Source organism: Pinus tabuliformis, chromosome X, assembly GCF_031772625.1.
Source record: "Pinus tabuliformis cultivar Carrire ecotype Pingquan chromosome X, CPIR1, whole genome shotgun sequence".
NCBI classification, from domain to species: domain Eukaryota; kingdom Viridiplantae; phylum Streptophyta; class Pinopsida; order Pinales; family Pinaceae; genus Pinus; species Pinus tabuliformis.
The window spans coordinates 534715607-534729824 of NC_142308.1; the positions used below are offsets into that span (position 1 = coordinate 534715607).

Consider the following 14218-nt stretch of genomic DNA (forward strand, 5'->3'; position numbering starts at 1 on the left):
GATGTGAAAGAGGATAAATTACTTGAAGCCGAATGTAAATGAGAAATCTCGGTAGCCGTAAGATGAATTACCAATTGTTAAAAAAATACTCGATTAAAGTGAACAAGATGAAATGATAATGCTGAACAATGTGTTGAATGCATCATCTCCAACGCCAACGGTCTTGTCGCTAGGCATTTGTCCATCAGGCTGCAAAACGATGCATGACTGCTCAAACCTTAAGAAGCCCCCTGAAAACCCTAAGAAAACCTGCAACCAAACTTAGACAAAACCGTCCAAGAAAATAAAGATCATCTAAATCCCCTCCCAAATAAACCAGAAAACCCTAAAGAAATCAGCCAAAGTCTCCAACAAACGAGCAAAGAGATAACCAACAAAGTTTACACAATGAAAACGATCTACCAAAAGCCGAACACATTGGAAGAACACAAGTTTAGCACAGGGAAAAACCAACGGCTGAACATAATTCGCATCGGAGTCGGTGAACAGTTGAGTAGGAGTCGGTAGAGGGATCAAAAGCACCAGACGAATTCAGTTGACAGTTGAGTAGCATGGGTGGAGAAATCTTATGGCCAAAAATCTTTCAATTGTTTAACATTCAATTTGAAATCTTTTTATTATATAGATATAGTTTTACAAATACAAATACTACTTACTCAAGTAGTATTTGGCTATAAATACATTCACTATAGGGTTTTATTAAATGAATTTCTGAAATATCACTTGAATTCATAATATATTAAGCAATATTCTTAATTTAATTACATATTAGAAAATATCTCTAAAAATTACATTATTTAACCTTTTATCAATAGAAACCCAATACACTTTTCCAATTTAAAAAATCATATATTTTTACAAATACAAATACTACTTACTCAAGTAGTATTTGGTTATAAATACATTCACTATAGGGTTTTATTAAATGAATTTCTGAAATATCACTTGAATTCATAATATATTAAGCAATACTTCTAATTTAATTACATATTAGAAAATATCTCTAAAAATTACATTATTTAACCCTTTATCAATAGAAACCCAATATACTTTTTCAATTTAAAAAATCTCTACTTTTATTAGATATTATACAATCCATTTTTCATTAACATTTTTTTTTTTTTAATTTTAAACTCTATTTTTTATACTTATTAATATAAAAACCCTTTGCTTATATACCTTCATGTGATCTCTATCTCTATCTCTATCTCTATCTCTATCTCTATCTCTATCTCTATCTCTATCTCTATCTCGATCTCGATCTCGATCTCGATCTCGATCTCGCAATATAAATAGAATCCCCATAACATCCACACACATTAAAATTATATTTTTACTCGAACTAGAATTTGCGAAAGTATAGCAGTGATTAAATGATATCCACTTGCATGCTACAAAGTATTGCTGCAAACGGAGTGAGGAATCCTAAGAGTACCGAAATTACGAGGGTAAAGAAGCGGTACCGTTTATGGAAAGTACAACCAAATCAATCACATTTTGCCATTGAAAATGTCACAGAGAACTCAAACCGTTACTCGGACAGAAAGCTCTCCCGCGTTGAGGTTCACGTTGGTTGTCTCGCATATCAAACCCGGGTCGGTAACAGCCTTGGGGTCTGAATCATGAAATTGAGACCGATCCGATGAATTAGAAGGTAATTCGCGTTGGAAAGGAAGCAGTCGCGGCATCTTGGGCGGAAGATTGGGCAGTGGAGCTTCAAATTTGAGCGTTTGAAGTACCTGTCTTATTTTGGGTCTTTGCCTACAGTCTGGATGACAGCACCGTAACCCAACCACCATCAGCTGATTCATTTCTTTTGCAACGAACTCACAGTTCAATTTGTTGTCCGCAGCCTCCAGCAGGCGGTTTTTGCCATATAAATCCCATACCCATTTTGCCAACGGCCAGTAACAACCGCTGGACAACTGGCCCAACCCATATAACGCGGGCTTTCCACAAGCAATTTCTAGGGCAACGACTCCAAAGCTGAACACGTCCGTCTCTGCATTAGCTATACCCGACATAGCACACTCGACTGCAATGTACCCTCGAGTACCGCTCGGCGCAGTGAAAAGCGAAGTATGGCCGTCCTCTAATATGCGAGCCAACCCAAAGTCACCCAGCTTCGCTTGGAACTCTGAGTCCAACATTATGTTGCTGGATTTTATATCTCGATGCACAACTCGCTGTTCAAATTCGTCGTGGAGATACGTGAGTGCCAAAGCCAAATCACAGGCTATTCTATATCTAACCTTCCATTCCTGCGCAGGCGTATGCGGTCCTGTTGAGGATCTGAAGAGGTATTTGTCGAGACTTCCGTTGGACATGAACTTGTAAACCAGCAGCAATTCGTTGGGTTTCTCGTGACACCAGCCCAACAGTGGAACCAAGTTGCGGTGCCTGAGCTGACCAATAATGGTGACTTCTGACAAATACTCTTTACTTCCTTGCCTCGATCCAGCGGAAATTCGTTTCACAGCCACGGTTTCCCCACAATCCTTCAAGACACCCTTGTAAACACTTCCAAACCCTCCCTCGCCCAGCTTTTGGTCTTCGTTAAAGTTATTAGTGGCAGCCCTCAGCTCCTTGTATTTATACTCACGGGGGCGCCAACCCTGTACGCTTAATTTTATTTCACGGCACAGCGTTCTGCCATTCTGTAGCCTGGATGATCTGGTTTTCATGTGCCTGATTACATAGCAGAATAACACGAGAAGCATGGCCGAGACTGCAACCAAGCAAAAAATGACGAATATTACATAGAATTTAATGCCATGATCAGTCCAAGGAGTTTGGATTGAAAATCTCCATGAGATGATACGGTGTAGTTGGTGGGAAAGTCCCGTTGAAGCCGAGAACCCAACCAGAACCTTTTCAGGAAGATACTCTGAAAGATCTATTCCGTAGGACAAAATCGGGTCCGAGGGTTTGGAACTATCATTGGCGACCAGAAACACCTGTAACATCTTCTCTGTGCCATTATAGTCAACCCATGCATTCCAAGGTATATTGCCACTAAGACGCCGGTCTGAGGGCAACGAGTAGGTCTTCACGGAAGTAATATTGTTGACATCAATTCCAACATGATTATCATCCGGATCATGGAGAATTGCATTGTTGTATGAATCGAATTCAACGGCGATTGTGTGAGTAGAATTTTTGCCGTTGGTGGTCTTATTGAATAGACCCAGCCACATGCCGGAGCCATTCTCGGGTGGCTCGAACCCGAATGGCGCCATGAAAAAAGCAAGCCCATCTCCGTGGGATGTACGATTGTTGGGATCCTGTATTCTGTTGTTTATAATGAACTGAAAATGAGTTTGAAAGTCGCCAAGTTGTTCGGAACGTTTACACCAAAGTCTGATTGGATCTTTGTACACAACCCAACCAACACTATAATCCAAATTGTCAGTACAAATGCTTTTTGTAAGATATAATTTGTTCTGCCATAGACTTGCATCATCTTTAGTGACAATATCATCCTGATTCATCTGATTAAAATTGGGGAAGTCGAAGTGCATGTGTGCTTGTGCAAGAAGAATTAAAGAACTTGTAACGAATAGAATCGATGATCTTATTTTTGAGATTCTGCCTCTAGCCATGAGCCACCGATTTGCTTCGCTTCCTGGACTGGGTTTCTCTACTGCCTGGAATCGATTTTGCCACCCGAGTATTTTGGGAAATTGCCCCTCTTGCCTAGCAATTTCCTTGAAACCTCCACTGCTGTTCTTGGTCAACGATTTTCGCCGTCTCTTTTATTTTGCTTTTAGAAATAGGTGCGACTCGCTATTCTTAGCCATCTCTTTTTCCAGACAAAATATAACATAAGGTTTTTTTTTATCAATTTTATAAATATTGCAGAATATGATAGTCAATTTGGAAATATTCCAAAATCTAAAATCATCAAAAGTGAAATGATTAATTCATATATTTTATTTAACTTCCGAGTGACATGAATACTTCATATTTTTTTATTAAATTCAGTACATTTTTTTTATTAAATTCAGGACATAACTACATTTTTTTTATTAAATTAAACGAATGTAATGAATCTGCTTTGCGGGTGGTTGGTTTACTTCTTATATCGATTTAAATTTGAAGGGAAGGATTGCTGGTAAGAACCGGCCGTGAGAGTTTTGAAAGTAGATTTTCATTGGTCATAGAGGTTGAAGAGCGTTTTAATATGTTAATAGAAATTAGATTAGATATAACATTTCAATTGTTTTAAAACATGAAAAGATAAGAGAATGATCAAACTTTTAAGAAACAAAACATACATTCTAATTGTTAAGTCACTAGGGTCATTCCCAACTGGAAATTATGTAATTGAAACATAAAAGAACTAAAATGGAAACATAAAATAACTAAATTCAAAGAAATAGAGAAACATTCAAGATGATTTACCTAAATTAGTCGATATTCCTATGGGAGAAGCCAGTATCAAGGGTATGCTTATGTGTTTTTCCAATCTTGCAATTCATTGCTATCATATTTTTCTATCATGTGTTGTTGTTGCAATAAAGTCAACCTAATATTTTCTTTGATTTCATTTTTTGCTAATAATTATTTTTTTAAGGAGGAACTTAAGATGACAGTATATGTTTACTATATATATGTATTGATTATAATGAGCTCTACTATAACTTTCAGGAGGAGTTCAGTTTGCCACTTTTACAAGAACCTCTATGTTTGTGAGGGTGCATCTCTCACTAACTAGTTCCCTTTCCACCTATGTAATTTCCTCCTAAATTGACTAGGGAATTAAATATCTATATCTCCTGGTCGAACTTTCGACTCATATCTAAGCTTTGGAGAGGCCTCATTATTGATAATATGCAACACCCTAGCTTAATACTTGGGCAGGATGAGAAACTAGAAGAAGAAAAGGGTTATGAGGAGAGGAGATGACCCGCACAACAAAAGACAGGTCAGAGTGTTGTTACCAAAAACTAGACTGAAGCAAGAGGAGTTGCAAGCATGGAATGCCATAATAGTGGTGGAGGTTTAACTCTTCCTTAGAAGCCAACTCACTCTGAGAGGAGCAAAAGCATCAAGATTTTCTGAGGTAATGATGATGGCATCATCTAAAGTAAAGAAAATGTTAAAACAAAAAACAAGGAAAATAAAAAATATTGCATACCTAGGCCACCCTAATCAACCAAGTTGTGGAGGTAGCTTACTTAGAAGGCCACGCATGGCTCAAGGTGGCTTTCCTAGAATGCCACAAATGGCTCAAGGTGCTTGCTAATTCAGATGATAAGGAAATTTCCTCCAATACCGGAGACATACAACTATGAGAGCATAAAGGTGATGAGAGATGACACAAACCATGGTGAGGGATAAGGAAAAAAACTAGCTAGGGTATCTTTTCATGCCTACACTATCGTGAGGCTTTCCACTATTTCCAATTAAAACTCCATTAAACCAAGATGAAATGAGAGAGAGAGAGTAGAAGTTGTGGGAGTTGGAAGTCTCTCCTACCTTTAGTGATATAGTCTTTCTTTGCCACCAAGCAGATAAAATGAAGTGGTTCCCACCCCGAAACTCGCATCCATGAAGAAAATCCCATTGAATGCAAATTAATGAATGTCAAATGAGTGAAAATACAATGTTTCCCTCGCTCGCCCATGAGAATAGTATGATCAACCTTGAAATCCCATCGAGAACCTATTTGAGTTTCCCATCCATCAACTGACCTAATATTTATAATGAATTCCAAACAAACACACCCACTGGTAGATTGATGGACTTTCTATGTATACTACATGGCTTAATTATGAACACTATGAAGTGGTGTTGCTATAACTAGCTAACACATGGACTAGAAGCACAACAACAACATGCCCCCTACATGCACACCTCATCGAAGAAATTTATTTATATGAAATTTAATCCTTAATGCATCATTGGTTTAAATTTCAAGAAAAAATAGAGTATAAAAGGAAATTTGAGGATTAGAAACTTCGCAAGTTTTTTAAGATAACTTATTATTTTGGTGTAGAGGTGATTTCTTGGAGAAAATTGTGTGATAAAGAGGTTAAAACTCTTTTCAGGTGAACACTTTCGCATCATCAAGGAGAAAAAGCAACAAACTTAGGTGAAGAGGAAAAGAAACAACAAACTTAGGTGAAGAGCAGGAAATCTAACCAATAAATAAATAAGGAGGATGCCTTGAGAGAAAAATTTCGAAAAATAATAAAATAAATAGAGAATGAGAATTTTAGTTAAAGGAACAAAAAACAAAAAACAAAAAAATAGTCAAAGGAATATAAGATAAAAAATGTTGGAATTGAGAAGAATAATTGCGTGGAGAGGCACTCTCCAGCCCAGTATGCAAGAGACGTTTTAATGTTATGTTTTGTCTTGTCCTGTAAACATTTTTGTTAAAAAATGGAAGACAAAAAATATATTCAATAAACTGAGCAGCTCTTATGTGAGGGCTTCACCTGGATACTGCCTCTGGCAGAACGCTCTACCCATTCATCATTAATATCCATCAATAAATAGTTTACAAGCAAATAGGGAGGTTAGAACAACCACCTAGAAAATAGTAACAAATTCCTAATTTGTGTCTCACACACAACTAATGAATTGACTCACTCCAACATTACATTTCTCCATTATCTTTAACACTCCCCCTTAATGGAGAAAGGGTTCACTAGCATTCCTAACATCTCCCTAAATAACTCAAATTTAATTCTTCCAAGAGTCTTAGTAAAAATATCTGGAGCATCGTCAGAAGTATTACAATATTCAATATGGATTTCCTTTGACTGAAACTTCTCCCTAACAAAATGAAACTGTGTATCAATATGCTTTGTGTTTTTTGGAACACTGGATTATTTGCAAATTTGATTGAGCTCTACTTATCACATCTGATAACAGTTGCATCCTTTTGTTCTTCTCTAGCATCATGGAGAAGTTTCCTCAAACAAACTTCCTCACATGTTGCTACACACATTGCTTAATACTTTGCTTCTGCTAAAGACAAGGATACAATGTTCTGCTTCTTGCTGCTCCATGCAATGACCTCAGACCCAATGCTGAATGCATAACCTGTTATGGATTGTCGATCATCTAGATTTCCATCCCAATCTGAGTCTAAGAAAACTATCAATCTAACATTAAACAAATTAATATATTTAATACCAAAGTATAAGGTTCCTTGAATATACTTTAAGATTCCTTTCGGTGTAGCCCAATGATTCTCAAGAGCCTTTGACATGAATTGGCTCAGTACACTGACTACAAAAGCCAATTTCAGCCTAGTTGTAGTCAAGTAAATTAGACTCCCAACCAATTGTCTATATAGTGTTTCATCAACATCCTTTGAACCATCATTATTCTGAAGTTTGGTATTATGCTATAAAGGCACTGATGTTGCTTTACACTGATCAATTTTGAACTTTTTCAATAGACTCCTGACATACTTTCCTTGAGACAAAAAAGTCTAGCGAGAATCCCTCCAAACTTCAAGACCCAAACAATAGTGTAACTCTCCAAGGTCTTTCATCTCAAAAACCTATGACATCTTCTCTTTGATTTCTTTAATGAGTTCATCAACATTTCTTGTAATGATAAGATCATCTACATATAAAGAAATCAAAACAATTTTCCCCTTTTCATCAAACACGATATACAAATTAGGGTCATTATTTCTTCTTTTATAACTATGTTGTAGGAAAAATGAATCAATTTTATCATACCATGACCTAGGTGCATTTTTTAGTCCATACAATGCTTTCTTCAATCTACAAACTAAATTTTTCTCCCCCTGTTTAACAAACCCTTCAGGTTGCATTAAATACACTTCTTCTGTTAATTCCCCATTTAAGAATGCATATTTCACATATAGCTGATGTATCATCCAATCATATTTGGTAGCTACGGAAATTAACATTCTGATCGTGTTTAATTTAGCTACAGGGGTGAAGGTTTCCTCATAGTCTATGCCTTCTTTCTGTGAGTACACCTTTTCAATTAGCCTAGCTTTGTATTTTCCTATGCTCCCATCTACTTTAAATTTAGGTTTGTATAACCATTTGAAACCTATGGTTTGTTTTCCTTCAGGTAGTTCAACTAGATCACATGTTTTTTTTCAATATTGACTCATATTCCTCTTCCATGGCCACCCTCCATCCACTATATTGACTTGCTTCTTTATAGTTAGAGGGTTCGACAACATTTATCATACTAGTTATAAGAGAATGATCCCTATATATTGCTGGCAATTGAATTTTCCTACCTGATCTCCTTAGCAGTGGACTGGTTTCAAATCTATTATGATAATCCCTTGGTGGACTTGGCCTTATTCCTGCATCTGTACCATCCACATCGTCATTTTTTTGTTGCTGTTATTGTTGATGTTGTTGTTGTTGCTCATGGCTATCCCTATCATCACTTCCATCTTCCACCAGCAAAGGCATGTGCCATTCTTCATTGCTTCTTTCATGGTTTCCATCATTAACCTGCTTATGGAATACCACATCTCTACTTATAAACCTTTATGAGTAGATGGATTAAACAATTTATAAGCTTTAAACTCTGTGCAATACCCAACAAAAATGCATTTATGGCCTTTGAATCTAGTTTCTTCGTATCCTCTTTTGGAACATGAGCAAAAGCTTTGTAGCTAAAAAATATTAAATGGTTAACTGCATGCTTAAAACCTAGTAAAGCTTCGAATGTAGCTTTAAAATCAAGGATTTTTGTTGGACTCCTATTCTTCAAAAATATTGTAGTATTTATTACTTCTGCCCAAAAGCCATTAGACAATTTCTTACCTTTTAACATGCTTAGAGCATACTCCAGAAGGGTTCTCTTCTTCTTCTCTGCAACCCTATTATGTTGAGGAGTGTGGGGTGCTGTGAACTGCAGGACTATCCCATGGTCCTTGCAATATTTGATGAAACCCCCCTTCTTGTATTCACTCCCTTGATCCGAGCGGAGAACTTTGATGAATTTTCTTGTCTATTTTTTAATCATGCTTCTGAACTATTTAAAATATTCAAAAGTATGACTCTTCTTTCTGAGAAAATATACCCAAGTAAATCTCATGCAATCATCAACAAATAATAGGAAATAATAGGTGGAGAAATACCCTTGTAGATTGTTGGACCAATATCTACTAAAAAATAGCTGTGACCGCGCTCCTGAGAACCCTAGCGCGTGCGCGCGCTGCCTACCGCCTTCAAATCTCTGGTTCGCGCCCCCATCCTTCCTGATGGCCCCTGCGGAGGCTCCACCGGAGGAGGTCGCTTAGCAGCTGGCATTCTCAGCCCTTGTTAGTTCCTTGCCACCTCAACGAGATCACCCAACCCTTTTAAATTTTGTAAAAAAAATAGAAGGACTACTAGAGGTTTCCCTTCCTCCTACTCTGCCTAGAATGGCTGCACTTGCTTTGGCCGAAAAGGGTCTGATAGGGCAATTCACTGGTCTTTGGCCCTCACCTAAAACTATTCAGAGGTGGGTGGAAAGAAATTGGTCAGACAAAATCCAAGGAAAAATTGCTATTAGATTCTGTGGGAAGGGCTACTTTACCTTTCACTTCGAGACAAAGAATGACAAGGATCTGATATTTCGCAATGGACCATATTTTATAGACTCCAGAGGTCTGTACTTAAACAAGTGGACGCCAGATTTTGATCCAGAGCTTGACATTCCTAATGCAGTTCCTGTTTGGGTACGTCTCCCACATCTCCCATTACACTGCTGGGGAGATGAATCTGTGCGAGCCATTGGAAATGTAGTCGGAAAATATATTGACAGAAGCGAACCAAGAGACAACATGCAAGCATGCGCCCGTATCTGCGTCGAGGTCGACCTAGGCAAAGGACTTCCAGAAGCCATCAAGATCAAAGTCGATGAATGGTCGCACATACAACAACTTGATTACGAACAGATCCCCTTCAAATGTAAGGTATGTCACGAGTATGGTCATTTTTCCAATCGCTGCACTAAGATCATTAATGTGGATAATAATACTCAAGAACAGCAATGGGAAGTGGTAAAAAAAAAAAATCAACCCTAGTCCCTCTTTACCCAATGAACCTGGACCCTCCTCTCATAAAACCTCTGCCCAAATCCCATCTCCTCCGCCTTACCCTCCTGATCAATCTCAATCCCCTGGACTTGGGAAACCCCTTCAATCTCCTCCATCCTCCAACCCTTTCCATGTTCTTTCCCTCCCTGAAGGTGACCCTTCTCCTTCGAACCCTCCTGATCAACCCTCTTCCCCTCATTCTATAACTGCCCTTCCTCCCCTCTTACTTGAACCACTCCCCCCTAGAATCACCCGAAGCAACTCTAAGGACTAGGGCTCTTCCTTTGATGGTCAAAAGAAGCCGGGGAGAAAGACTACAAAGAAGCATAGGGATGAAAACACGCAGAAAGACATAGCCCTTGGTCTACAGAATCCAATAGAATCTTACATTCAGGCCACAAAAGATCAAGAAGTAGCAAGCAAAGACAAGGGAGGCAAAGCACCTCCTTGAACCACAGGTCTGAAATGATTAAAATACTTTCTTGGAACAGTAGGGGACTTGGGCACCCCTCTAAAATCAATGCTCTAACAGACCTTATAGTGCAGGAGAAACCATCCATCATATTACTACAGGAAACAAAGCAAAGAGAATCAGAAATCAACAAAATCATTGGAAAGTATAAATATTACAAAGGAAGCATATGTGAAGCAAGAGGAGCTTCTGGAGGAATTACCACCATCTGGAACCAAAATGACTGGGAAAGCGAAGCTAAGTTAATCGATCAGCATTGGATAAAAACAGTCCTGAGAAATAATATCAGCAATCAACATATTGTCATTTTCAATGTATATGTTCCCAATCACTATCGGGATAAAGGAAAATGCTAGGAAGCTCTTAGCAATCACATCATAGAAGGAGACAATAGCAACATCATAGTAGGCGGCGACTTCAACTTAATTCTGCATGCTAATGAAAAGCGAGGGGGGAATTTTCTGCCAGATCCTTTCAGGAATCAAATGGAAAATACAATGCACACTGGTGATCTGATAGATATAGCTCCAAAAAATTGCAAGTTCACATGGAGCAATCGAAGGCTGGGCAGCCACAATATCATGGAGAGGCTGGATTGATTCTTGGTTAATATCTCACTCCTGTCAACCTTTTCATCTGTAAACTCCACCATTTTACCCTTTGCTGCTTCAGACCACTATCCAATCACTCTCGCTTTGAATACTCACTGTGCCCTTCGTCCGCTTCCTTTTAAATATAATCATATTTGGAGTGATCATCAAGCTGCCCGAAACATCATCCAGCTACCTGGGGACAACATATTGAAGGTTCCCCAGGCTACATATGGGATAGAAAACTAAAGAATGTGCAAAAAGCGCTTAGACACTGGGCCAAATCGCACTATACGGAGCCAGAACAGGAAAAACATGAGCTAAAACTTCAAATTGCTAAACTCCAAGGCACAATAGAACAAAAGGATTACTGCCACAGCGAAAAAATCCTAGAAGAAGAGCTGTACAATAAATTGAGCAAAATTAAAAGGCAGGAGGAAGAAAAGTGGCGCATCAAATCAAGACAAATATGGCTAGAAAGTGGGGACAAGAACACATCATTCTTTCATAAACAAGCCAATGCAAGACAAGTCAGAAACACCATAACTGCCATCTCGGACATCGCAGGGACTCAACATGTGGAACAAACAGATATTAAAGAAGCAGCTACAGAACATTTCAAGGACCTTTTAACCGAAGCACAGGAGGAAGAATCTTATGATGACTTGTTACAACATTTGCATTCTAAAGTCACAGATGATTTGAACAAAAACTTGACAGCAAAAATAAACGAGGAAGAAATAGTTGAAGCAATCTGGAACCTCCAACCCAACAAGGCACCTGGTTCGGATGGGTTCCCAATTTGCTTTTACAGGGATTACTGGGAGCTGATAAAGAAGGACCTCATAAAATACATCAAGTGGATCTAAAAAAAAGGCAATATAGGTGGATATACAAATTCTACCCACTTGGCACTCATTCCGAAGGAGAACCGACCATCCAATTTTTCTCGCTTCAGGCCTATATCTTTATGCAATTCATCTTACAAAATCTTCACTAAAATCATAGCCTCTCGGCTCAAACCTCTTCTACCGATGCTGATCTTAGAAAACCAAGGAGGCTTTATGGCTAATAGACAAATTTCAGATTCTATTCTTTTAGTTCAAGAGGCCATACACTCAAGTCATGCAAGGAATGAGAAAGGCTTCATTCTAAAACTAGATCTGGCCAATGCCTTTGACAGGGTAAGGCATTCTTTTTTATTTGCAGTTCTTCAAAGGATGGGCTTCTCACCTCTTATTATTAATGTCATAAGAGGCTGCATTTCTAGACCTTGGATCGCTCCCCTCATCAACGGAAGACCCGGACCCTCCTTCCAATCCTCAAGAGGACTAAGGCAAGGTTGCCCCTTATCCCCTTATCTCTTCATCCTCATGGCAGAATCATTTAGCTGTGCCCTTGATCAAAAGAGAGTCAGGCCTCATTACGAGCATCAAGTTTGAAGATGGCATTAAAAATATAAATCACTCTCAATTTGCTGATGACACCCTTCTGCTGGGGGGGCGACCACCATTATTGCAAGAAGATTCAAGTCCCTACTTGACAAGTTCATGAGATATTCAAGAGGTAAAATAAATCACCTTAAGAGCTGTATTTATGGATGGAATGCTTCATCCCAAATGATACATAATATTGCCAATATTTTTGGTGTCCCCTGCAAGTTAGATTGGGATTGTTTCAGTTATTTGGGAATGCCGGTAACCATAGGGAAAGCAAAGACTGGAGTCTGGGACTTAACGCTAGACAAAATGAAAAGGAAAATTTACAGATGGGGAACTCTGTGGCTCAATCCAGCTGGGCGACAGGTTCTACTAAAATCAGGGCTCTCCTCCCTACCTTTATATCAGTTTTCTCTGGCCCAAGCTCCAGCTTCATTCCACCGAAAAATGGATAGCATCCTCAGATTTTTTCTTTCGCAAGGGGGCAAGAATGAAAAGAAAAAATACAACCTAGTAAACTGGAAACAGGTTATACAAAGTTCTGAGAATGGAGGTCTGGGCATTAGGTCCCCATCTCTTATGAATTTAGCATTCAGTGGGAAATTGATTTGGGGACTAATGGACAATCAACCTGCATGGTGGAGAAAAGTCCTAGAATCAAAATATCTTAATCAGCCAAGATCGCAAATTCTCAACTCTGAAATCCCCAACAGAAACTGTACAAAGATATGGAAACTTTGTAAAAAAGCCATCGCCTTCATGGCACAAAATGTTTCTAAAGTGCCAAAAGGAGGTGAAACGGTGAACTTTGGTTCGGACAAAATCATGGGGAACCCTCCCATAAACAGTCTTCCAGGTATCGACCCTATACTTCATTATCTCCAAAGTAAAGGCATATCTAATCTGAGTCAAATCTCTCAATGGAATGTATCATCCAATGACTAGGTTCAATGGGAATTCCCACCCATACCCCACCATCTCAAAGGTAGCTTTGACTCTCTTTGTAACTGTCTGCACAGTATTGCACCCACCATTAAAGGTGCAAAGGACGAGTTTCGTTGGGACCCTTCAGGAACAAATTATTCCATCAAAGCAGGATACATCTACTTGAGTAGCAAGGAATACCCCACTGCTACTTGGGCTCACGGGAAGATTTTAAAAAGAGCTGAAGCAATTCCAAAGATCAAAATTTTCATGTGGACACTTCTCCATGGTAAAATTTTAACTGCAGAGAACCTCAGGAAAAGAGGCATTTACGGACCCTCTAGGTGTCCCAACTGTCAAGCGGTGGAGGAATCCATACAACACTTATTTATCTCTTGTCCCTTTGCTGCCTCATGCTGGAATAGCATCATCCCTTCTGCTCCCCCCATTTTGAATCCCCAACATTCTATTGATGAAGCCTTAAACAATTGGAGGAGAAACTATCCTTGGCATTCAGCGAAACAAAATCCAGCTAAAAGAGTTTGTAACGCCATTCCTTTTGCTCTTCTGTGGCGCATATGGATCGCCTGAAACAGTATGAACTTTCGAGACAAAGTAACTACAATCAGGCACATACTCCTTAAAGCTTTAAGTCTTGCATCAGAAACTATAACATCTAAGATAATAAAGAGAATCGATCCCGTCAGCCTATGGACAGAGGAGAAAAACTTTATTTGGATTCTTATAGACA

At 38.7% G+C, this 14218-nt stretch overlaps 1 protein-coding gene across 1 annotated transcript; it reads right to left on the bottom strand.

Annotated features, from left to right (window-relative positions):
- Positions 1-1523: 1523 nt before the first annotated feature.
- Positions 1524-3521, bottom strand: LOC149141089 (L-type lectin-domain containing receptor kinase IX.1-like). Its single transcript, XM_089451147.1, has one exon. It carries the CDS (start codon positions 3519-3521, stop codon positions 1524-1526), a length of 1998 nt encoding a protein of 665 aa, XP_089307273.1.
- Between the last annotated feature and the right edge of the window lie 10697 nt (positions 3522-14218).